The following is a 26,622-nucleotide window of genomic DNA, read 5'->3' as shown; positions in this document are numbered from 1 at the left end:
CTGCATTTTGGGCAATGAGGATTGAGTTGGAGGCCTTTTATCTTCAGAAATATTTGGATTACCTATTTTTTGTGTTGTAGCATTTGAAGTAGATACTTGTTGGGAGGACTTGGTGAAAGACGAGGATTCTGTGAGTTGTCTTTCATGTGTGGTTGTTGTCATTGAAGTTGGCAGTGCAGATTGAGCTGTAACAGAAGGTGCCTTTTCAAGAGCAACATCAGTAGATTTAGGAGGCTCTAGTTGACTAGAAGCACTCAATTCTGACGAAGCCACATTTTGTTCCTGGCCATAGATAATCTCATACCTGGATATAATTCACATTGCAATAGAGGCTTGTATTGACATAGAGACTTAGAAAGAAATCGAATTAAACCTTTCAAAGGAGTTTAGTCAAGTCACAAAAGGAGAACAGAGGCCTTCCTTCTTCAATTTCGATCACGGATATTTCCATAGAGATGCACATTTCATGACAGCTTCAGCTTTCATCTAGAGTTATTACTCCTTAGAATGTTCGAGTGAGTATTAAAGAGATATAATGCATGAATCGCTATCGGACTCGACTTAAGATAAAAAGATATAATGCCACATGGAGCTAGGACCTTACCACAGAGAAATTCAGATCATAGAACTAGGATCATGGTCCTTCTTTCACAGCTTCTTTATTCACATAGATCCTCATCTTCGCATCATTCCTTATAGATTATGGCCTTAACCTTCGTGTTATTCCACAGCGCACACATAGAATTTTGATACCTTGCAACTCAGGAATATGATCCTTAGAGTTTTGCACCAATCTACAGGAGTTTTGTGCCTCAGGAATCCCATAAATTAGATGCTATAGAAGGCTTGCAGTAAAGGAGACACTGAGTTCGCACAGATCTTATATAAAACAGTCACAGAACTTGCTCGCACACTTTTTCAAGATGGATCACAGAGTCTGGATCCATATTGGATCATCGATACAGGGTATTAACATTTGTAATATAGCCTTGGATTCAATGCAGACTATAGAAAGAGCTCCGTAGAGACAACAATTCTCAGAACGTCGCATATCTTAGAGCTAGATAGGCCACCGAATAGGTCACAGATTCAAGTGCCTTTAGGGAATCAGAGACAATTCACTTAAATCCAATACCACCCTTATCTTTCGTTAACTTAAAATTGTTCTTAGATCTTCAACCCTGCTCTAAACCATGTTCACTGTTTTTAGATCTTCAACTCTGCTCTGAAACCATGTTGATTCTCCAGGGTACATTAATTTTTTCTACTTCCAATGATCAGTTAGCATTGCTTCCAACAATCATTAGCACTAATTCCATATTAGTTCCATATAGAATTCAGTTAACATTAGTTCCATATAGCATTCTGAAATAAATCTTTATTTCTACATTGTGTATGTTAGTGGATTTCTTGCATTGAGTTTTATGTTTTGAATAAGCAATTACAAGTAGTTGCACGATTAAAATTAAGATCTATGTGGGTGAGTCCAATAAGCCATAAACTAATGAATTACACATCTCGCAATTTAAGATACATGTTAGATGTTTCCATTGTTTCTATCGAAAAATCCCCGTGTGAAAACTTAGAAAGACAACAATATTCTCAACCACTTAGTTTAAGTGGCCAACATGGCAAAGGTGTATTTTTATTACTCGATCAAATCAAGCCCAACGAGACAAGGGAGGAAGTTCCAACACAGGTCTTAATATTTCAAAGATATGATAATAATAAAGGTATTATCATGATAATTGGTGATGGAGTTAATGTGAGTTTTGAGAAAACAGAGAAATCCAAATCCTTCTTGTTGTGACTGGGTAAACTTAGAAGTTCACTAATAACTACCTGTGAGGTGAACTATCAGATTCTTCATGTCTAGGAAGAAAGACATGAAGAGTCTCTGCGAAGAGTCTCATCGCCAGCAGGCAGTCTCTGCGAAGAGTCTCATCGCCAGCAGGCCAGGCCTGGCCTTTCATGGCCCATTACCATGGAAAAAACCATTTTTCTATGAAAAAACAGATTAAACGAACGGCAGAAAACACTCCAATCATCTAACACACATAATCAATGGCTCAGGATCGCACACGTCACATTTTAGGGATGTCTTTCTCAGAGGGAACGCCTTACGGCGTAATTAAAACTATTTACAAATTTACAATAATACAAATCTAGATTTTTTTCTAAAACATAATTGAAACTATTTACCATAAATCCCAATCTAGATGAGGTGTCAACAACTTCATTGATATTAATTTGCCTACTCCACAAACAAACTTACAACTTTACCCTACATATTCATGTTGCAACTTATGAATATTAAGATGGGTGATGCTAATGGAATAATATCTGTGGCAACTTATTAATATTAAGACGGGTGATGTTAATGGAGTTTATCTGTGGATGTAATGTTTAAAGCGATAAAAATGTAATGAAAATGGTGGGATGTAATGAAAATGGTATGAAAAGGTTTAAAGTGCTAAGACTGGAATTAAGATGGTATCATAGAGTTTTGCAATGATACTACATGCAAAGAATGTACACTCTAGCGATGGGCATTTTTGTCAAACTTTTTGGAATGTGCTAAGTCAATTAGCAGAAAATGTTAGCCAGCGATAGGCATTTCTGTCAAACTTTTGGAATGTACCAAGTCAATTAACAGAAAATGCTAGCCAGCGATGGGCATTTTTGTCAAACTTTTGGGATGTATCAAATCAATTAACAGAAAATGCTTGAAAAGTATATAAAGAAATAAACAAATTTTATAATAATTAAAAAAATGAATCATGATTTAAATTTTCAATTCATTCCAAAGAAAGAAAGGGAAAACAATATGTATCTTTATCAGAAAGATCTTTACTGAGACGAACAGCGAATAAACCATTAGGTTAAGCACATAAACTTTACAAGCATTGGTCAAGCATACAAACATTTGGATGACAAACATTTGGATAATCTAAAGATGAAAGATAGAGCAAGCATTGGTCAAGCATACAAATATTTGGATAATCTAAAGATGAAAGATAGAGCAGAAGCAAAATACATACTGATATATTAACAATTATTGTAGGCAGCATATACATTTTTGTTTTATATTGTAAAGGAGCACTAGATCTTGATTGCTAAGCCAGCAGAATCATGAAAATCCCAAATACTAGTTGGACACCTTTTATGTTTGTCTGGTAGCAAACATTGAGTTGCTGTGTCATTATCACTATCATCAAATGGATCAATTTCACTGCCACTACAAGCTGTGGGGCTGCTATCCTGCTTACCTTTGCTGCAATTCACAGAGGACTCACTTTGAAGCCTATAACCATATGCATGAAATCTATCAGAAGTATTAGTCTGGGGAGGGTTACCATTAGCTTGGACTGGAATTTGGTCCTTATCTTGATCACTCATCAAGTTAACAACATCAGGCTTTCTAAAATCATGGCTAGTAGATGTAAAAAGCTTTCTTCCTTGAAATGGTTGCCATTCAGTGTTGGAATGATATGGATTATTAATATTTTTAGTTTCAGAACTTCCCACATGATCAGATGTTGGGCCAATATTGTTTGTATATACTTTGCCAGAACTTAACTCTTCATCTTGACCAGTAATGTTGGTTGAAATTCCAGGGCTAGAATATCCCTTTGAATATATTTTGATGTCATTCTCATAGTTCTTGGTTTTCATTCGTGTAGTCTCATTAACTTCCTCTTCATATGATGCCCCCTCATCCTTTGATATATCATACTTCTTGGTTTTCATTTGTGTAGTCTCGTTAAGTCCCTCTTCATGTGATGCTCCCTCTGGTATATCATTGAAAGTTGATTCGAAACTTTCAAAAGCAGGTGAAGAGGCTGCTCTTGAAGAAAAGCTTCCGGATCCCGTTATTCCACGCGAAACTCTCCGAGCGCGATCGCGCTCTTCTTTCAGCAGTTTCTTTTGGTTAAGAAGTTCTAGGATTCTCTCTACTTTTCTTTGGATACTCTGGCCCCAATCAAACCTGCATGAGAAAGTTAAAAAGGATTAATAAACAGGACGAGGAAGCATGGAGATGACATGAAAACTCTATGAATCGGAGGGTAATCAGCATCATATGTTCAGGTCTAAATTCAAATTTGTTTATTTCGTACTCTTAACTTCGATTCAGAATGATAAACTTTTTATTCAGCCTGCCACTCTTCACTGACACACGATTAAATAAAATTTGGATTGATTGATTTAGACCAACAATAGGTAGACTAATATTTCACTTGTTTGATTTCTAGGATTGATCTGAATGTTTTATTTATATATATACATACATTTTTTTTGAAAGAAAAGCATGGAACAACAGTGAACATATGTGAGATAACAATTTGGGGTATTCAATGCAACAACTTTGCGTTTCTGTAATTCATCTCGTGGAACAATTTCATTTGTCTGTACGACTGTAGAATGTTTATTCGCACGATTAATTGCATCTCTTGGAACAATTTCATTGATTAATTGCATCTCCTGGAACAATTTCATTTGTCTATACGACTGTAGAATGTTTATTCGCACGATTTCGCCCATTTGCAGCAGGATTTGGAGAAAAACATCTTATTCCTAGTGGAAAGAGAATTTTTAAATTTTTTCTGAGCAGTTAGGCAGTGAAAGGCTGTTATCATTGGATTGTGTAAGCATTACAGCAAGGCACTTTCTTCAATTGCCCGGAAAATGTAATATTATTATTATTAAAGACTATTATCATTGGATTGTGTAAGCCTTATAGTAAGGGACTTTCTTCAATTGCCCGGACAATGTAATATTATTATTATTATTATTATTATCCAATTTTAATTAAAGACTGTTATTATTGGATTGTGTAAGCCTTAAAGCAAGGTACTTTCTTCAATTGCCCGGAAAATGTATTATTATTATTATCCAATTTTAATTAAAGACGGTTATTATTGAATTGTGTAAGCCTTACAGCAAAGGACTTTCTTCAATTGCCCGGAAAATGTAATATTATTATTATTATCCAATTTTAAAGTCACGGCCAAGCCGAACACCAAATTAGTATATGAGACCCCCTTGTTTGTGGGACAAGGGACCCATTTCAGAAGAGCGATTTGACTGCTAAGTCTATGAAGGCATAGATTAGAACTCCTCTGATTTTGAACCTGTAACTGAGTAGATGAAATATATGCTCTTAACCATTAAGCCCACTCAAGTTAATATTGCCCACTCAAATTAATATTAAAATAGATTGTATTTAAGCGAACTCCTCTGATTTTGAACTTGTAACCGATTAGATGAAACATATGCTCTTAACCATTAAGCCCACTCAAGTTAATATTACCCACTCAAATTAATATTAAAATAAATATTGCCCACTCAAATTAATATTAAAATAGATTGTATTTAAGCCACCACGCCAAAGTTGTTTTTAATATATGCCCCAATAAGTATAAATCATTCCACTCCACACCCCCACTCCAATAACTACAACTGCAATTCCTGCCATGTGTCTTTTTATGCCCCCAAATATTTACAAACCTCCCTACTCCACATCCCCACCCCAATACCTACAAACCTCCCTACTCCACATCCCCACCCCAATACCTACAGCCCCAACACCTACTATATGTCCTTTTTTACCCCCGATACCTATAAACATCCCTACTCCACATCCCCACCCCAATAACTACAAACCCAAATACCTGCTTATGTCTTTTTATACCCGAAATATCCATAAACCTTCCTACTCCACATCCCCACCCCAATATTCAAACTTTACTCTACATCCCCAACTCAATACAAATACAATATAATGACCCTTATGAATGAAGAGGTAAAAAATTAATTAACAAGGTGAAAAACCCCTTTTGTTTTGGGGATTATCTGGGGGAATGATTTAAAAACATTTGGAAATCACCAAAACAGTTTGGTTGATAGTATGAGATTATATAAATTCACTGAGATAAAGAATGAGCATATGTCGAGGTGACTGTGCATAATATGCAAGAGATTTTCTTTCTAACATAGCAGCTGGAAAAGGCTTCTGTCACATATCCTGCTTTTTAAATTTCTAATAAGTACAGATTATTCCAGTCTCAATTAACTTATCGACCTGTGTGATGTAGCCATTAGTCTAATCATAAAAATGCTTCAAATGAATCTAGCCTTGTCAAGGACTAGCTAAATTTGAATAACGTTTCAAATGAATCTAGCCTTGTGAAGGACTAACTAAATTTGAATAGCACTTGAGGTCCGTATCATTGTATGTTCACGCTCTGAATTATATCAGGTCAGCATGAAATATAATCAAATTGCTAATGAAGATGAAATGTCGAAGACAATAGTGTGTATCCTCAATCATAAATTTCAGGCATTGTACTGGTAATCTAGTCATATTACCCAAAATCAAAACGAAAATCAAAACGAAGTGTGTACTCCGAACACCCTTGAAGTTTTGGTGTTTGGAATCGCTTTCCAAGTAGAAGTAACAAACCAAGTATAAGTAACAAACCAAAACAATATATACAAGTAACAATGTTTGGAATTGCTTTGCAAGTAGAAGTAAAGTAACAGTGTTTCGCTTTGCAAGTAGAAGTAAGAAGTAAAGTAACAGTGTTTGGAATTGCTTTGCAAGTAGAAGTAACAAACCAGAACAATAAATACAAGTAACAAACAAGAACAATATGTAAAGTAGAAAAGACAGGGGTTTGGAGTAGAGACAGAGGTTTGGAGTTTTCGTATTTGAAGTTGAATTACTCACACAATTTTATACAGAAACAGAGTGGATAAGGAGTGCTTTGAAGCCAAAGTAGAATTGAACATTGGATAAAGCATTTAGCCTGTTGCAACTTGCAAGCATAAGTCGATACTCGGTAATAAGAGCATTACTTGTAAAAGATGATTTTAGGTCATAATTGTGTTCTTGTGGTGCAATGCAAATGGTGAAAGTTGAAAGTTAGCTGCACAACAAAAATAGGGGAGTGCATAAGAGAAAAACTGAAAGCCCCAAAAAAATCATATAAAATTCCATCCATTACCAAAAGCAACTATTTTCATCCATTACCGAAAGCAATTAAGAATAAAAAAGCTCGGTGGTGTTGGCACATCGCTTGACATGGCTAAAATGGTAGTCAAGCCAGACAATTAGATTGAAGCACCCCAGTTCGAAATTGAGTTCACTCTATTTCGCTTATGTTTTACACTACCAACTACCAAGCTATATTCGGATCGGATCATTCTCATTCATTGCTATACTATACTGTGGTGTAAATCCTATGAGCTATGTCCTTAACTTTTCTATTTTTTGTGGGTTATCTCTCTGCAATAATATCATGCCTTGATTTTCACAGATAGTATCCTCCAAATGATGATTTGATTTGATAAAATCTATATTCAGAAATTTATAACATTAGCCAAAATTATATAATTCATGGAAATATTCTAATGTATATATGGTAATTTGTAAAGTATCTCTGCGTTGAATTGGATCTATAAATATAACCTGAATAGGATTACCAACTAATTTTAGAAAAACAATGATAATATATAGTAATACCCTAGCTCATCCACATGCTCAAAATGAGTGAGTTGGTGAAGAACATCCTTTTCACTTCGAAAGTCTGCTGCAAAACTCTCTGGACCATGTGTTAACAGGTACTCCAAAAGTACTAATGTTTTGAAAGCCTCTCTCCAACTCTTCGTATCCGAGACAGCCAACCTGGCAGTACAAACATTTCTTCGTTCAGTTATTTCCAAACCTCCAGGAGGGTTTGTTTTCATGTCACCAAAATCTCAACATTTCCTAGGACAAGGAGGAAAATTTCAAGCCAATTTCAGTCCAAATATACCCAAACATAACTTTTTTCAGAGAAATCAAACCGTCAATACTGAAGTCTTTCATCTTTTACAATTAGAATCTTTCCAAGATATATCAAACTTGTAGTCTTTATCATACACAGTTTGTTTTAGAAAAACCTGATATTTATATTACTGAAAGGGGATCCAATTCTCTGCCTTCATAGATTACATGTTAAGCCATCAACATATTGATGTGGTAAATGGGGGATCATAATGAAACTTAAGGCACGTGGTCTGAAGATGTGAAACTTCAGGAATTTAAGGGACTAACAAACTGTTCATGTAGATTTCAATCCCAACATTAAAATCACAATGTTTTCATCACGTAACCAAAAAAACTTCAATTGGGCTTTTTACTTTGAATTCTGTAATGAATCTAAATGTAATAAAACAACAAAATTTTTCCTTTATACCCTGTTTTCAATGTAGATTTCAATCCCAACATTAAAATCACAATGTTTTCATCCCGTAACCAAAAAAATTCCAATTGGGCTTTTTACTTTGAATTCTGTAATGAATCTAAATGTGATAACACAACAAAAGTTTTCCTTTATACCCTGTTTTCAATGAAGATTTCAATCCCAACATTAAAATCACAATGTTTTCATCACTTAACCAAAAAAATTCCAATTGAGCTTTTTATTTTGAATTCTGTAATGAATCTAAATGTATTAAAACAACAAAAATTTCCCTTTATACCTGGTTTTAAATGTTCTTTGATTCCGCTCTATCTACAGTAATGCCAACAATCAATTTTCATAAATATTAAAAAAAAAACAATTCCATTTTGTTCTGGTGAACGGGAGTGATATTGCTACCTCTTATGTAAAATGTTGACAATTCTCGAGTAATCGTCCACTTCAAAGGAATATGATCCTTAGAATTTTGCACCAATCTACAGGAGTTGTGTGCCTCAGGAATCACATAAATTAGATGCTATAGAAGGCTTGCAGTAAAGGAGACACTGAGTTCGCACGGATCTTATATAAAAGAGTCACAGAACTTGCTCGCACACTTTTTCAGGATGGATCACAGAGTCTGGATCCATATTGGATCATCGATAGAGGGTATTAACATTTGTACAAATATTGATATAACAGCACAAGGCTACGCATGCAGGGAAGAAAGACATGAAGAGTCTCTGCGAAGAGTCTCATCGCCAGCAGAAGAGTCTCATCGCCAGCAGGCAGTCTCTGCGAAGAGTCTCATCTCCAGCAGGCCAGGCCTGGCCTTTCATGGCCCATTACCATGGAAAAAACTATTTTTCTATGAAAAAAACAGATTAAACGAACGGCAGAAAACACTCCAATCATCTAACACACATAATCAATGGCTCAGGATCGCACACGTCACATTTTAGGGATGTCTTTCTCAGAGGGAACGCCTTACGGCGTAAATATATGTGTGATATGATCAAGGCCGATACGTTGTAATCTTCAGATTTAATATAACCATATGTATGAAATCAAAACATCCACCATTATGTTGATTGTTAATATTTGTTTAATTATTAGAATTCTCCAAATTACGAGAATGATGACTTTATCATAGGTCATAGTAAATTAAATTTTTTCCTTTGTCTATTTTTATGGTTAATAAGTAGATGTTACATTACTAAATCAATTTTATAAATATTAATTATATTAAATTTCATATAAAAAGTGAAATATAAAATAATCGTGAAAATAATAACAAAGTTTTAAATTCTTTAATTTTTTATAAATTAAATATGTTTTTAACATTATAAATTTAAAGATTTAAATAAGAGTCTTAAAATTAAAATTGAGATAAAACTTTATAATTTTTAAAATAAATTTAATTTTTAAAATTAAAATTAAAGTTTATAATTGAGATAAAACTTTATAATTTTTAAAATAAATTTAATTTTTATAATTAGAATTAAAGTTTATAATTTAAAATAATAGCTGAAATCATTATTATAATATAAAAGTTTCAAGATAAACTTCATTTCTTTTTAATTTAAGTTTTCAATATAAAAATATATATATTTAATACATTTTTATTTATTAAACTATAATTATTATGGTTATTTTTTATTTACACGGTTTAAATATAAAAATAACATTATAAAAATATTAATTTATTGTTTTAATTAGATTAATTTTTATGTATTAAAAATATTAATCAATTTATTGGACATTAAATATACTGATTTTTTTATATAAATTAAGTAATTATAATTAATTTTATCTTATCCAAGTTATACATAAATATTTTGGGAAATATTGAAAAAAGTTTCAAAACGACATAAAAAGGTTAGAGGATAAGTCAATTTTAGGGGTTATTATTTAACTCTAGACCATCTTGTTACACTTGTGGGTGAGTGTTGTGATAATAAAATCAATCTCTTTCATTTTTCCATTGATTTAATAAAGAATTTTAACATAGTGGCAAAGACCAATCTTTAGAATAGGTTATAAGAGCTAAAAGTTCCTTAGTTGAGAATTGTTGTGGTGAGGATATATGGATATCATTGCCAAGTATCAGAACACTAAAAGATGGTTTGAAGAAATTTTCTATAATATAGGAATCACGCAAATTGTTCCCTATTCCATGCCCCCTCTCGTATATATTGATAAGCTATAATATTGGTTAGAAGATGTTGGTTGACATAACCCAACACTCATTGGTATAGTCATCATCCTTCTTCTTCATGCCAATGGCATTGTTCTTTTGGCAAGAAATCCCTATGACCGCTAAGGAAGTATCTAAGAATCTTCAAGGACTACTACTCTAGTATGGATATGATTATAAGCACTTAAAAAACAAAGGTTATGATGATCGGTTCTAGAAAGATCGCTTAAGACAATTTTGTATATGACAACAATAGTTTGGAGGAAGTGCTTTCATACAAATATGTTGGAATTGATATTCATCACAAGCTCAATGAAACTATAATTCTAAGAAAAGGATAAATGAAGGGTAAAAAGCTTATTATGGGCTTGAAAAAAAGTGTTAATTAATTCATCTTTCATTGAATAAAAAAAATAAAAATCATGTTTGATACTTTTGTCATTCTTGTTATCATATACTGATGTGAAGTTTGGGAATGTAATATCTCTAGAAAATCCTATAGAAAGATAGATTAGACCGAGAAGAACATTATAACTTATAATATTAATATTAAAGGAAATACACAATATCCTATCCTTCTTAAAAAGCCAAGCACTTCCTCCATTGGATGCATGACCATGGTTAAGTACTTAATTTACAAGAAGAAGATAAACAACATGGATGACAAGATGCTCCAAAAATTGCTTCTATTCTAATGGAAATCACTAGGAACTCAAGCTAGGATGGCATCAAGATGCTAAGTCTTGGCTAAACCATTGGGGAATACAAGAAGATGCCATTTTGTAGGATAAGGATAATATTAAAAATATTACTAGATCTAAATTGAAAAAGAATATGTGATGTGATAAAGAATTAGAAAATAAAAGGATATATATATATGAGGTGGTCAATCCTAGTCTAGAAGATCAAAAGTATCTCTTAGTTCTAACTAGCACAAAGAAGAAAATCATAATTGCTAAAATGTGAACCAACTCCCATAGGTTACATACTAAAGCTAGGCATTGGAAAATTTCCAAAACACTTTGCAATGCGAGAATCTATCATCTTTTTGACACTAAGAGGGTTGAATAATTAAGACACTTTCTCTTAAAGTGCTTTGTGTATAGCCGAATTAAATTTCAATTTCAAGGTGTTTGTTACAATATCAATCTTCCTAACCTCCCAAATCACCAAAATTATAAGGATCTTAGAGCAGTTATCTTAATATTTTTTTTGAGTAAGAAATGAAGTTTAATTTTTTTTATAAATGGTCTCTTACCTTCTTTAAAATCCAATAAATCAACTTTGATTTCATAAATATTAATTATCATCAAAATTATAATATCATTTATAATAAATTAAATAATTATAATTTTGAAATCTCATTAATTTTTTTTTAAATACAATTATAAACTAATGTAGAGATAGGAGAAAGAAATATATTTATAGCATAGGCATCTGCATAAATTATGAAACTTGCGTAAAACGATTGGCCACCGATATTTATATATATGGAGCAGGCATAAACTGATAGAATGGAACACACGCAATATTCCTGTATGAAACAGTAGGATTCCACCCATAGTTATATATGGAACAGGAAAAAACTGATAGAATAGAACACACGCAATATTTCCGTAAGCCTTTAACGTAGGCTGGTTAAAACTGATCGCTAGAAGGAGGGCTTGAACCTCCGACCTTGTGGTTAACAGCCACACGCTCTAACCAACTGAGCTATTCCAGCTACGGTTTCTGGTGCAGGCATGTGGAGAAAGATCTTTATTTCCCTATCCATTTAACTCTTTAAAACAATTGGGATCCAGTACTTGATGCAATATTCATTTAACCCGCAAAAAATTATTCGTAAAACAGCGTTGCCTAGCGCCACGTTAAAATGCAAATGCAATGCTTTCTTAATAATTTATTTATTATTAAATTCATATTTTTAAATTTATTATAATTTAATAGTTAAATTAATAATAAGATACTTATTATGAGTTATTATTTAGAAATATAATACAAGTTACTCAGGAAATTGAATCTTAGATCTCATTACTTTCCTAACAAGATAATCATCAATATATATAAATATAATTAATTTTTATGGGAGATTTGAATGACATATATTTATATATTTAGGCTAATATTTATGAGGGGATTTGAACCCATGATTACAAAGAGGACTTTAAAAGTACACCCAGAAAGAGTGTTTTAGCAATATAATTATTCGTCATCTATTCGATATCCCGTGGGAAAAACACATTTTTTGAGAAAAGATTTTATAATTAAATTTATTTTATAAAAGAATAATATTTATCATAAGAAGAGGACAAAACTCCTAGTTAGGGTCTATGGCCCCATGAACTGCCTTGTAACAACTTGAATACAACGACACAACCTCTCTATGGTTGTTAGTTGTTGTCGGTGGAGTTGGGCTAACGTATGAGTATGGAGGGAAGTGTGATAGCCCCATGAAAATTCCCCTATTGTAAACCATTTTGGGAACTACCCACTGTCATCATAATAGCTCCCTCAAGTCTTTAGGATAACTCTCCTTTAGTACAAGGGACGGTTCCCTAAGTAAATTAATGATATACTTTATAAGAAATATATGGCTAGTTGATTGCTAAGACTAATGCCAATGTAAGGGTTATAAAGTCAACTAATACAGACAAAGAGGGATTGAAGTTATGTAGGAAGACATAGTCAAGCCATACACTAAGGTGTGATGACTAGTCCAAGTAGATTACTTAGGTTATATGAAAGTATTAAGGACCCTTATGCAAGGTGCACCATGAACACCATGAATTTGTGGCAAAAAGTTAATATGCAACCATGTAATGGACAACACTTTGGTTCATAGCTTCTAATGCATCATGGGTTTTTCATTTCAACCATTCTATCCTCATTGAGTTTGTTTAGGTATGAGATAAGACATTTTATTCCAAACCCATAGACTCTCGCCATTACTTCATCAAATTGTTAAAATATAGTGTCAAAAATATGTCCTTACTTAACTCATTCAACAACATGTGATCCGTAAATTGCCATGGATATTCCACTCGACAGTTCGTCACAATAGATCTTAGTTATTTTTCTCATCTATGAAACAAATGCACTTGAAAAGAATGGAGACCCTTTTCCTCCTTGTGGCCCAGTTAGTTATTTTTCTCATCTATGGAACAAATGCACTCGAAAAGAATGGAGATCCTTTTCCTCCTTGTGGCCCAGTTATAACACAACCCAATAACCTACTAGTGGTTAGGTTTGACTACTTCGGCTCTTAACTAGAGTTACAATATAGACTCTTCTAGAGTCTTCTTCATCATAATCACATGGTTAGCTTATTTTCCATGAGTTATGGGGGCCAACATGGAATCCTCTTGAATTATGGTGGTGAAAACAAGAAGGTCAACTTCCGAGTGACATCAATTTTGCATACATACTCTGATTGATGTGATTCTTGTGTCGTTGGAAAGGTTTTTGTGTCTAGAATATGAAAAAACAACATTGTGCTAAATCAAGGAAGATTTACCGCAAAAAAGTCATTTGATGCCTCAAAATGCTCCTGAAATGTTTTAGATTCCAATTTGCCAAATTGGATCCTGCTAGTAAAAGTGGTTGTGTGAGTTGATTCTTCCACTTTTTCCACTTCGAAAACATCAATATGGATGAGAAACAATATAATGATCCAATTTAGATTAACATGTGTAAGAGTTCCTATTGGAAGGTATATCCCTACCTTGTAAATTGCTACAATACTATGACTAATATATTCTAGAATTCTTGAACCCAAATAAGTACTAAAAATACTCTCTCTTAAGTTGAGATTTACAATAAAAGGCCCTTAAATATAGTCCTAAATATGCCCATGTTGGTGCAATCATTTGTGACCAACAAAGTTATATTTTAAGTTGTCTAAAATGATATTTATCTTCACAAAGTCCTCTAGCTTTACCTTTGATGTTTTCCCAATCACCTTTTTTCCCCTAGGAAAAATCGTAATTTCATTAGTAAAAAGAAATTACATTTTGTAGATCCATGTGAGCATATTCCAGAACATAACAGAGACTTGTCTGTCATCATCAAAAAATGAGATAAGCATTCAAAAAATTGTTACCTTTGTTCCACACAGGGAGGTAACAATGACTGTAATATACTGTAAGGAGAAAAACTGAAAAGTCTATCAAATGATAAATATATACATATTATTTTAACCATAATCAATAGAAAATTAAATAGTGATATCCATGAAAGGCTAGTGGTAGTATTGATAGTGTTCTCCATCTCGCTATTCTCGGATCATCCAGATGATCGGATCCCTGTTCGCTGCTTCTTTGGATAGGCTGTCAGCAGCTCTGTTCCACTCCCTGAAAATGTGTTTGCATGCAAAAGAGTCAAAGGATGAAATCAATCTCAATGCCTCATCCAGTATATGTCTCAAAGTAAAAGCAGAGCATCTAAAGGTTCTATTCAACCAATCACAAACAACTTTGGAATCCCCAAATAATTGTAGATCTCTACAGTGTTTCTCTAATGCAAATTATATGAAGAATTTAGCAGCTAATAATTCTGCAAAGTTATTAGTGCCTATCCTAAATCCCATGAGCATGTTGTATGAATGGTGTGGGCTGATATGTAGAATGGATCCCCCACCACATCTAGTCACCTGTGCAACCCCATTGAAATAGGCCAATGGCTTGCTATGATCAATTGATTCAGGAATTATACGTGTATGCCTCGGGGGAGATGGATCCTCTAGAATGAGGGAGTAGTCAACCAAGACCTTGGCTAAGATAACAATCCAGTGAGGGGGAAGGTTCTAGAAAATCTGTTTATTTCAGGCGATCCAAATGGCCCAGCTGATCAGAAGAGGTATGTTACGCTGCTTGGTGGCTGTGACAGAGGTAAACCAATTCTTCCAGGCCTCTGAGATAGATGCACCAGTCCAATTACTTTGTGGAGTAACAGCAGGTAAAATAATATTCCATAGCTTATGTGCTTCAGAGCATTCGAGGAACAAGTGTTGGACTGATTCGTTGTTGCATTTGCAGAGGTAGCACTAGTGAGGTCCAAACTGTGAGCGCTTGAGTAAGTTATCACCAGTTGGAATTTTGTTCCTCAGAATAGACCACATAAGCAGCCTGGTCCTGGGGGGGCCTTAAGCTTCCAAAGATGTTTCCACCATGCTTCAATGGTCTGTGGTTTTCGGGATTCTGTCAGCATTAAATATCCATCTTTGGGAGTGTATCTCCCTGTTTTTGAGAGGGCCCATATGATCTCATCTTCTCCCTCAGTAATACGGATGTGTGCTTCAGTAAGTGCCTGAGTATAATCATCCTAGAGTTGCGCCCATTGAGGTGGGATATTTAATTGGTGAGCAAATTTCCAGGCCTGATGTAGAAAGGTGGAATTTTCTCCATCCGCAATATGAGCCAGATGAGTGATATTATTATCCTATAGATGATTTGTGAGTTCAATAGGCAGCATGTGCATGTTCCCACATCCAATCCACGAGTCTATTCCAAATTGTACTTTATCTCCTGAGTGGATTCTCCAAGTAAGTCCAGCTTTGATGGGATCAGAAGCCTTTATCACAACCTTCCAGATAATTTGAATCCCTGTAGTGCTTCTTTGGGGCCTCTTAATCCAATCCAATATATGCATTAGGGGAATGTATTTTGACGTGGTCACCTTCGACCAGAGGCTGTCAATGAATACTAAATGCCATCCAAGCTTAGCAGCCAGAGCATAAGAGAAATCGTCAAGTTTCTTTATACCCCATCCCCCCCATTTTTTTGGCAAATTAAGGGCATCCCATTTGACTCAAGCAGAAATCTTGCCCGGCTGGCTCCCCTTCTAGAGAAATCTGCAGCAAAGAGATTGTATTCTGGTGATAATACCCCTAGGAATCCAAGCCAGTGACATCCAATAGACAGGAGTGGCTTCCAAGACACTTAATGAGAGTGAGTCGGCCAGCTCGAGATAGGTATTTGAAATAACAGATATTGAGTCTTTTCTCCATTTTAGAGATGAGCCATGTCCAGTCTGCTATCTTGTAGCCTAAGGGCTTCAACTTATACCCCAGGTTTTTCAGGCCATATTGAAGACTCAGATGAGTGAACCGGAAGCGATGAAGTGCAAAATGGATCTCGTGTTGTGTACATTCAGTTGCAGTCAGAGTTGATTTAGTATCATTAATCAGCATACCTATTGCCACTTGAAATAAGGAGAAAGTGGCTTTAATATTAGTAAGATCTCCAATACTGCCATTGAGAAATATCAGAACATCATCCACAAAAAGAACATGTGAGCATACAATCATCTGAAATTTTAATCCCTGTATTCTCCCTCTTCTATGCTCATCCTTAATCAGCCTGCTAAGTCCCTCCATGACAAGGAGAAAGAGTAATGGTGAATGCAGACAACCCTGTCGCAAACCTCTTTCAGAAAAGAAGAAAGGGGATGCACTTCCATTTATCATGACGCTGAAGGGAATGTTAGTTATACAACTCATGATCCATTTGATATATATGAAGGGAAAACCTAGGTGGGTTAATAATATTCTAATGTATAACCAATTAACTCTATCAAATTCCTTAGATAAATCAACTTTAAGGATCATACCTTTGCATTTCCTCATATTCAGGGTATGTAATACTTCATGTGCAGTGCCCACAGCCTCATGAATCTGTCGATCTTGGAGAAAGGCAAATTGTTCCAGAGAGATGTGTTTGGAAAGTATGGGCCGCATCCAGTTGGCAATGATCTTTGCTATAATCTTGTAGATGCAGTTGCAAAGAGAAATAGGGCGATATTCATCATAGGAGGACGGGTTATCGGATTTTGGTATGAGTGCAATGAAGGTAGAGGTGATGGATGCCGCTATATTTCCACTGTTCCTTGTGTCCTCGATGACTCTTAGCAGATCTTCACCTATGGTTTCAAAAAAGGCCATCCATCAGGTCCAGGGCTCTTATCTCTTTTAAACCACTTCAAGGTGGCCTCTAGCTCACCCAAAGTAACCTATTTAATCAGATCTCTTTCCTCCTCTTGCTCCACAAACCGTGGAAATTGTTCCAGAGAGATGTGTTTGGAAAGTATGGGTCGCATACAGTTGGAAATGATCTTTGCTATAATCTTGTATATGCAGTTGCAAAGAGAAATAGGGCAATATTCATCATACGAGGACGGGTTATCGTATTTTGGTATGAGCACAATGAAGGTAGAGGTGATGGATGCCGCTATATTTCCACTGTTCCTTGTGTCCTCGATGACTCTTAGCAGATCTTCACCTATGGTTTCAAAAAAGACCATCCATTAGGTCCAGGGCTCTTATCTCTTTTAAACCACTTCAAGGTGGCCTCTAGCTCACCCAAAGTAACCTCTTTAATCAGATCTCTTTCCTCCTCTTGCTCCACAAACCGTGGAAAATGTTGTGCAACTCGTATGATGTCTGCCAGATTTGCTTCCCGAGGGGCACTATAAGCTCTTTTGAAATGAGAGGTTGCTAGCGAAGCCAATTGCGGAAAGGTGTTGATAGCTTGTCCCTATTCATTTTGAAGCTGCCATATTGTATTTATCGCTTTCCTTCCATTTGCAAACTTGTGATAGAATTTGGTGTTTGCATCCCCATCCTGCATCCAAATTTCCCTACTTCTCAATCTCCAGACTTCTTGATGATCCTTAAGAATTTTCCCTCTAGCTGTGCATAGGGATGTAATCCTCTCCTTATGTTCATCTGAATTGTATAATCCTCCCTGTTCATTCTCAAAGACAATCAGCTCAGATTCTATCTACCTCAGGGAGTTGTCATCATGTGTCCTTTTATTATGTGCCCAAGATATGGACATCTTCTTCAGCTCTGCAAGATTGTGAATAAAACCATTTGTGATGTGTCCCCTGCCCTTGGTGGGTTTGCTTTCCAGAAATCAGTAACCGTGCTGACATATGATGCTTCCTTGAGCCAAGCAGAACAAAATTTAAAAGGTCCCTTGGGCTTAGCCCTGCCCCCTTCAATTTCCATATAAATAGGTAGGTGATCAGAGATTCCACCCTATCCTACCCATTGTCTGATGTAGAATTCCAAATCAACTACATTCTCTTTGACTAAGAAATGATCAAGTCTGCGGGCTAGGCCATTCACCCCGGTTCTATTATTTCTCCAGGTAGCTTGTATCTTAGCTGTAGGGATGTCTATTAGGTGATGGGAATCCAAGGTGGATGAGAAGTAATCCGAGAGAGGATCTCTCTACGCTCGGTGTCCCCAGGACTCAGAGTGTCCGATTGAGAAATTGAGATCCCCTCCAAGTATCAAATGATCTGATAGAAATAAATTCGAACCCAGGAGTTTATCCCAAAAATCGGGTCTGTGCTGACAAGGCCCATAAATATTGAAGATTCTGAAATCCATTCCCAGATCTGTTGAATGAATGTCAGCTCCGATATGTCTAGCCCCTCCCCAACAATTGAGAAATTTGATAGTACGGGAATTGTATCCCAAAGCAATACCCCTGGATCTTCCATGTGCATCCAAACAAATAAAACACCACCCAGGAAACATTCTCTCAAGGGTAAGGGTAATATCAGCAACAGGACCAAGAGTCTCCTGTAGAAAGATTATGTCAAGCGATTTGGTTGCAAATAACTGATGGAGTGCTAGTTTTTTGTCAGGCCTAGCAAGCCCTTGACAATTGTAAGAGATAATCTTCATGGAGGGGGTTCAAATGGGGTTTCTCTTGCTCTAAGCACCCCAAGAATAGTAGACTGCTTGCCCGAAGCTATCTCATCGCTAGCTAGACATCGAGCTTTAGAGAGGGAGGATGGTCGGCCTCTATGGAGTTTATGCGGAGGGGGGGAGGGTATGATGTCGAGCTCGATATGATCCAAAGCCTGACGCTTGGATTTTGAACGGGTCAGATATCCAGATGTTGGGGGGGCTTGTGTTGTAGATGAGGGTGGAGGCGGAGGGGAAATCGACAGTGAGGGAGGGGTGGGAGAGAAGACGGGGTGAGTGGAAGCAAAATTGCAAGAAACCAGGATAGAGGCAGCAGGAATGGAAGCAGAGCCCATACCAATAGATAAACCAGATGATAAGATATCATGTAAAGATGAGTTGTAAAGAGATGATGAAGTGAAAGAGATGCTCTTACCCGAAGTGACCGAATCTCCGGAGGCTACCAGGGTTCAGGCTGGAGGTGGGGGAGGAGGTCTGAGGGGAGGCCTGCCACGCTTCTTCAGGGTAGCCTGTGTAGAGGCCATCACATTTGCTGCCGAGACTGTCTGTGCTTCTGCCATCCCTTCTGGAGATTCTGTATTCCAGGGCTGTTCCCCCTGCAAATGAGCCTCCTGTGCCAATGGATCCTGAATCGGTGTCTTTTTGCTCGCCCTTCCATTTAGGGGGCAATCTTTGAATAGATGCCCCACCTTATGACATCTCCTGCATCTAAATGGGACTCCCTCATAGTCCAGAATCTGCCTCCTTGATGCATTTCTCCACTGGATGTTAATGTGTTCCAATAAGCCATCAGTGAGATCCAGGTGAACCAGTATCCTAGCAAAATCCATACGCCTCGTGACCTAAAAGGAATCATCAAAAGTGAGGTAGGTACCAATAGCATTCCTTATCTACTTGAAAACATCCTCCGTCCAGAAATGTAGTGGGAGCCCCGAGAGACGTACCCAAATAGGCCCAACATCTACCCTTTCTTGTTCTGGGTTGAACATCAGCGACCATCTCCTAAGAAGCACTGGCGCTTGATCGATATGCCAAACTGTGGAGAGTACCCAGTTGGTGTGTGCTAAGCAACTAAACCGAAGTGCGAACCATCCTTTAACAAATGTTTGAACTTTTGGGGGGTCTTTCAGATGATGACCCCAAACCTCTGAGGTCCATTGTTGTAGCCGTTCCACACTATAATGTCTGCGTCGAACATGGCCTACACGCACTTTCTCTGTTGTGTCCATGGAGTCCAATGACTTTGTGTCCTCAGTGAGCTTTAGGAAAACCTCATAATTTCGTAGCTTTAGCACCTTTTCCTCCTTAAACCCCCGTGTATTCTAGCAGAAGATTTTTTAGATTCCGAGAAAGGTCGAGTAGCCAATGAGATTGGGGGTGCCCTAGTTCCCAATGCGGCCATTGATGGTATGGAGGAGAAGATGCTAGGGATGGGGCCAATTCCAGTGAAATTTCCTAGAGGAGGAGCCACTGAAGTCAGATGGGCAGACGAGACGGGCACCTGAGAAGTAGATACTAAGGGGCGGACTGCAGAGGGTATGCAAGAGACGGATGAAGGCGGGTTCGATCCCTGTACCTCCCCAAAGGTTTGCTCATTAGGGTTAGTCAGTGGATCTGCAAAGGCCAGAGAGTTTGGCAAGAGAAGTTGCGAAATGTAGTCAAATAAAGATGGGGCGTCTTTAGGCAGAGTCACAGATGGAATGTGAGAGCCGGAGACGGCAGGAAGGGCTTCAACTTCATCGAAGAGCTCGCTATCAAATGAGAAATATCTTTTCGTTGTGGTCCTGGGATGCGTCTAGATGGGCACATCCTTCGAAGGATTTGTGGAATAATCTATTAGCTCATCCATAACTGTCATAACCGCAAGTTGGCAGCTTCTTGCAGAGTTGATGTTACAGGAACAGAGGTAAGTCGGTGAGGGTAAGTGGTTGTCCAAATCCAAGCTGCATGAAAACCATAAAACCGAATGATCGTGCCCGATGTTGATTAAAGGTGAAGGAAAACAGGGAGATGCAAGGGAGAATCCATTATGGGGGTAGTTGGTAATGCCGTACTGCGATCTCTGAAAACTGCATACGGTTCCTGCAGTGAATCCTTTCCATCATTTTACTTCCTTGCCATTTTTCCTAATTACCTTGTATTCGTATAGGTGATATTAAAATGCCATTTCAATCAATTTCCCAAAAATTTCTCTTCAAAAATTTTCTACATTAAATATCTAAATTGCATTTCCATATATTCACTTACCAAAAAAAAATCTTGGAAACACTTCTCTACATTGTAAAATAATTGCATTTCCATATATTCACTTACTACAATGCCATCAGTAATGCAATACAGAACTCCATCAGCTAAGGAAGTGGAGTGGGTCAACCAATGAACCATTCAAACTCTTTACCATGGCCGTCCAAAACATTGGAAATCCCATGAGCAAACTGACGTCAGTGTGCAAATTGTAATTTGTAGACGACAAGGGAAATTTCTAAAAATATCGGAGATCCCATCATAAATCTGACATCACCATGCAAATTAAAATTTGTGGAGAACAGGGACAAGTTACGTATTGAATATATAATTTGAAGGTCTCTCAGGGCCAGAGTTATTGCAATTCAACTTATTATGCATAACAACTTTACTTTGGACTTCAAGGAGATGTCAGCCCATCTAACGAAGACTTTTTCTTTGTTTGTTTAAGTTACGGTGCATTTCATAATAATAATTTAATTTTAAGTATATATCAAATTTCAGGACTTGTATTTTAGTACGTTTTGATATTGGTGAATGGATAAATATATCTAAAAGTAAATATGGTTAAAAAAATGTAGTCTAATGTTGTAGATAATGGAGAATTAATGTTGTAGATAATGGAGAATATGTAAATTAGGAGAGAGTCAGTTCCTAGAATTTTAGATTAAGAATTAGTTCCTATTTCTTAGGTAGTTGTTCTAATTTCCCTACTTGTGTAAAAACAATATATATTTTTTATTGTAAGATGATTGATGTAGAGGGTTCTACCAGAGGCAAGAGCTCCAGGGTTGGTGAGTCAAAGTCAGTATGATTTGATAGCTGAGTGAATGTCCAGGTGATGGGAGAGAGGCCCCTAGTGGCTGGTGTGAAGAAATCCTCGTATCATGAGGAGGAGAAGCATCACAATTTTTTTTAAATTTTATTCACATGCATCATCACTCTTTCTGAACGAATAAGAGCAACGATCATCGCGGAGTCCACAGGGAAAAATGCATTGATTTCTCATTTCCTTACACCCATATTCATCATCCCCCCCCAGAAATCGCGAATCTAAGAGGAGAGATTGCGTTTTCTTGTGAAAACAAAATCGTGTGAAGGAGCCCGTCGATATCAGCATTTAGCATGGTGATTTAGCATGGTGAGAGTGGAACCAAGGAGCTCGCCGAAGGAGCCCTCAAATGATGGAAGTTGACGATGTTTTCATGGTTTCGAAGGGTGCCTTTCACTTCGCTCAAAACATGGGAGACACGGATGCAGTTGCTATCAACGCACTAAGCAGCCAAAATCTAGGGTTTCTATACCTGCCCTTTGCCACATTCAATTCCACTCTGGGCATTCCCCAAGATATTCTACGCAAGTCATTTTCAATCACTGCAGCGCAAGTAGACCAAATCTAGAAGAGCTTGGGAGTAGGTCTAATCGGATGCCGAGCGAAGGAGCCTGCCATGGGTGGAGTGTTTTTGTTGTGTGGGTAGGCACAGCGGAAGCGTGGAGTAGCCCATGTAATTAGTGGATGCGTGGTTGGCTTGTCGTGAATGGAGGAGAAGAGGTCGATGTAGCAGGTGTGTTGCATCGGTGGCATGCATGAAGGAACCGAGGTGCCAAAATCGTGGTGCAGCAGTCTAGCATGTGCAATAGTGGGGCATCGTGGTGAGGATCGGTGGTACTGCCACCCAGGATTAGAGGTGCCTGCAGGTGCATGAGGACGACAACAATTTCCAATTCGAAGGCCATAAAAAGGAGTCAAAGGTGGGCCTTGAATTTCAAAGGCCAATTTTTTTTCTAAATAGTTTGGTGCTGTAACATACTTTTATAATTTTTTTTTTTGGTTATATCAAGATTCCTCTGCTAGTTTTTTAAAGAAAAATCGGGATTATAAACAATGCCGTGCTATATTCAAAAATGGTTTTTTTTTTAACAAAAATGTTGGGTGCATTTGACTAAGGTTGGAGTCTTTTTTTCTAGGTTTTTTTTTTTTAATAAAAAAAAACAAAGGGGATCTTTTCCAAGGAATTGTTTTTTTAAGAAAACACTCATTTTTTTTTCGAAATTTCTCCTTAGATCTCGAGATAGGTCAAATTTTATTTCTTGAGGGATACTTATTAAGATGACAATCAGATGGTGGAGGCTTATCTGAAAGAGAGCAATAAGATTGACGGTTCCAACTACTCCAATTGGAAATTTTAGTTGCATACCTTGTTGGAGGGGCAAAACGCATGGGTGATTGCAACTGGTGATGAGTTGAAGCTGAACCTAGCTACAGATGGAACAACATCAACAATCTAGGGCTAAGAAAAGAGAGAGAATAAGGAAAAGGTGCTGCTCAAATTATCTGTGAAAGATTGCATTATTCCTCATATTCAAGAATGTAAATCTGCAACAGACATCTGGACAACTCTCAAAGACGTGTACGAGATCAAGAACACAAATCACATACTATTTTTAAAGAGAAAGATTCTCTCCATTAAAATGGAGGAGAATGAATCAGTAGTAGCGTTCATCTCTCGTATCAAGGAGCTTAAGAATAAGCTGGGCAACATTGGCGAAATAGTATTAGACACTGATTTGGTCATAATTACCATGAATGGTATGACTGACGACTATCATATGTTCATCATTGGGTTGAATGTGAGAGAAAAATCCCCCAAGTTTGAAGAATTGACAGGGATCCTAATGCAGGAGGAGGAAAGGCGGATGACCTTGAAACCCCAGAGCTCAGATCTTTCCCTAATGGCAAAGAAGAAGCCCTTCAGAGGAAAGGTAAATGCAACACACAAAAGTGGAGGAACCCCACAAAGAAAGCCACCTCCATCTCAAGGTATGTCTTCAAACAGAAGTGATTCAGGACTAAAATATTTTTATTGTGGTAAAATTGGTCATATAGCTAGACATTTCCGGAAGAAGAAGTTTGATGAAGGAAAACAGAAACACAAGAAGCATGCAGGTCATTTTGCTGATGAAGAGTAGAATCAAAATCTCAGAGTATTTGTATCTGATTTTGTGCTTTCTACTGAGGACGATGAAGCAAAATCTTGGTTTGTGGACTCAGGAGCTTCCACCCACATGAGAGGAAACATGCATTGGTTTGAAAATTTCAAAGAGACCAGTAGTGGAGCAAACATCTATCTTGGTACCAAATCAAAGGATATGGTAATGTTTCTATTGTTTTGCCTGATGGAAATATTAGGCATATTCAAAATGTAATGTATGTACCTGGAATAAAAAAGAATCTGATCTTTGTTTCAATGATAATGGATCAGAATCTTAAGGTAGAGTTTTTTAAATCTTATTGTGTTATTAAATATCTGCTGGATCGTATGAAGCCAATTGCATCAGGTGTTCGTGTGGGAGGACTGCACAAACTGAATGTGAGAAGTGTGCCACACCAAGCATTGACATCATTAGCTATGATTGCAGAAGATTTATGGCATCAAAGATTCAACCATATTAATTTCAATGACCTACAACTAATTCATAAACGAGTTATGGTCAATGGTCTCCCTGTTTTAAAGAATTTTCAAGTTGATTGCGAAGCATGTGCTCTTAGGAAGATGCACAAAGATGAGTTCCCTGTAAATGTAGATAGGAAGAAGAGAGATATACTAGAGTCAGTTCACGCTGCTTTATGTGGCCCAATGAAGACTAGGTCATTGGGAGGTTCCTATTATTTCTTATTGTTTGTCGATGACTGTACAAGATTCACTTGGGTATATTTTCTCAAAAAAAAGAGTCATACCTTTGAATACTTTAAAGAATTCAGAAGCATGATTGAGAAGTAGACAGGAAAATTAATCAAGATTCTCTACTCAGACCAAGGGGGAGAATACAAGAAGGCCAGTTTCATAAAATACTATAAAGAACATGGGATACTGCATCAGTTTACAATACCCCATAGTCCTCAACAGAACAGGGTTGCAGAGAGGAAAAACAGAACCCTTGTGGAGTGTGCTCGCAGCATGCTAAAAGGTAAGAATCTGTCTAATGGATTTTGGGTTGAAGCAATAAATACTGCAGTGTATTTGAAGAATAGGAGTCCAACAAAAAGTCTTGATTTAAGTGTTGTTGAACCGTCTAGTTATAAAGAATCTAGTCAATATAGTGAATGGAGGGCAGCCTTGGAAGAGGAATATGAATCAATACTTAAAAACAAAACCTGGGATCTAGTTGAGTTAGTTGAAGGCAAACAACCCATAGGTTGTAAATGGTTGTAAAAGCCTAAATTTAAAGCAGATGGGAGTATAGAAAAATATGAATCTAAGTTGGTTGCAAAGGGGTACTCGCAGAAAGAAGGTATTGACTATGAGGAAAGCTTCGCCCCTGTAGCTAAATTAAACACAATCAAAATTTTAATTTCTTTAGCTACCAAACATCATTGGATGATTCACCAGCTAGATGTGAAATCTGCATTCTTAAATGGTGAATTAAAAGAAGAAGTGTATTTAGTGCAAACTAAGGGGTTTGTTAAACAGGGAGAAGAACATTTAGTCTGTAGATAGAAGAAATCATTGTATCGACTAAAACATGCACCCAGGTCATGGTATGACAAAATTGATTCATTTTTCCTACAACTTAGTTATAAAAGAAGCAAGAATGACCCTAATTTGTACACCATGTTTGACAAAGATGGGCAGATTGTTTTTATTTCTTTATATGTAGATGATCTAATCATTACAGGAAATGCAGATGAACTCATTAAAGAAATCAAAGAGAAGATGTCACAGGTTTTTGAGATGAAAGACCTTGGATAGCTACACTGTTGGTTGGGTTTGCAAGTCTCGAGGGAATTTGGCCAGACTTTTCTGTCACAGGGTAAGTATGTCAGGAGCTTACTAAAAAATTTCAGAATGAATCAGTGCAAAGATGCAGCAGTGCCTTTACAGCCGAATACCAAACTTTAGAATGATGATGGTTCTAAGGTGGCAAATGCAACATTGTATAGACAATTGGTTGGGAGTCTAATATACTTGACTACAATTAGGTCAAATTTGGATTATGTAGTCAATGTATTGAGCCAATTCATGTCAAAGCCTCTTAAGAGTCATTTGGTTGCAGCAAAAGGCAGCTTAAGGTATCTACAAGGAACCTTACACTTTGGTATTATTTATACTGATTCATTCGATGTTAGATTGACAAGTTTTTCAGACTCCCACTGGGTCGAAAATCTAGATGACCGATGATCCATAATAGGTTATGCATTTAGCATTGGGTCTGGGGTCATTGCATGGAGCAGCAAAAAT

General features: G+C 36.7%; 1 protein-coding gene and 1 non-coding gene across 2 annotated transcripts; both read right to left on the bottom strand.

Annotated features, from left to right (window-relative positions):
- Positions 1 to 3,018: 3,018 nt before the first annotated feature.
- LOC149199868 (uncharacterized) lies at positions 3,019 to 17,359 on the bottom strand. The gene is made up of 4 exons (XM_089400748.1): positions 17,029 to 17,359; positions 8,646 to 8,703; positions 7,526 to 7,687; positions 3,019 to 3,988 (listed from the first exon to the last, which is right to left on the bottom strand). The coding sequence occupies exons 1-4, from the start codon at positions 17,357 to 17,359 to the stop codon at positions 3,103 to 3,105; spliced, it is 1,437 nt and encodes a 478-aa protein (XP_089256874.1). The 3' UTR covers positions 3,019 to 3,102.
- On the bottom strand, positions 12,072 to 12,145 carry TRNAN-GUU (transfer RNA asparagine (anticodon GUU)). The gene has a single exon. It is a non-coding gene; the product is annotated as a tRNA-Asn (tRNA).
- Positions 17,360 to 26,622: the final 9,263 nt, after the last annotated feature.

This window comes from Pinus tabuliformis, chromosome 2_1 (assembly GCF_031772625.1).
Source record: "Pinus tabuliformis cultivar Carrire ecotype Pingquan chromosome 2_1, CPIR1, whole genome shotgun sequence".
Taxonomy (NCBI): Eukaryota; Viridiplantae; Streptophyta; class Pinopsida; order Pinales; family Pinaceae; genus Pinus; species Pinus tabuliformis.
Note: the sequence above shows the minus strand (reverse complement) of the source record. Positions and strands in the feature narration are given on the sequence as shown.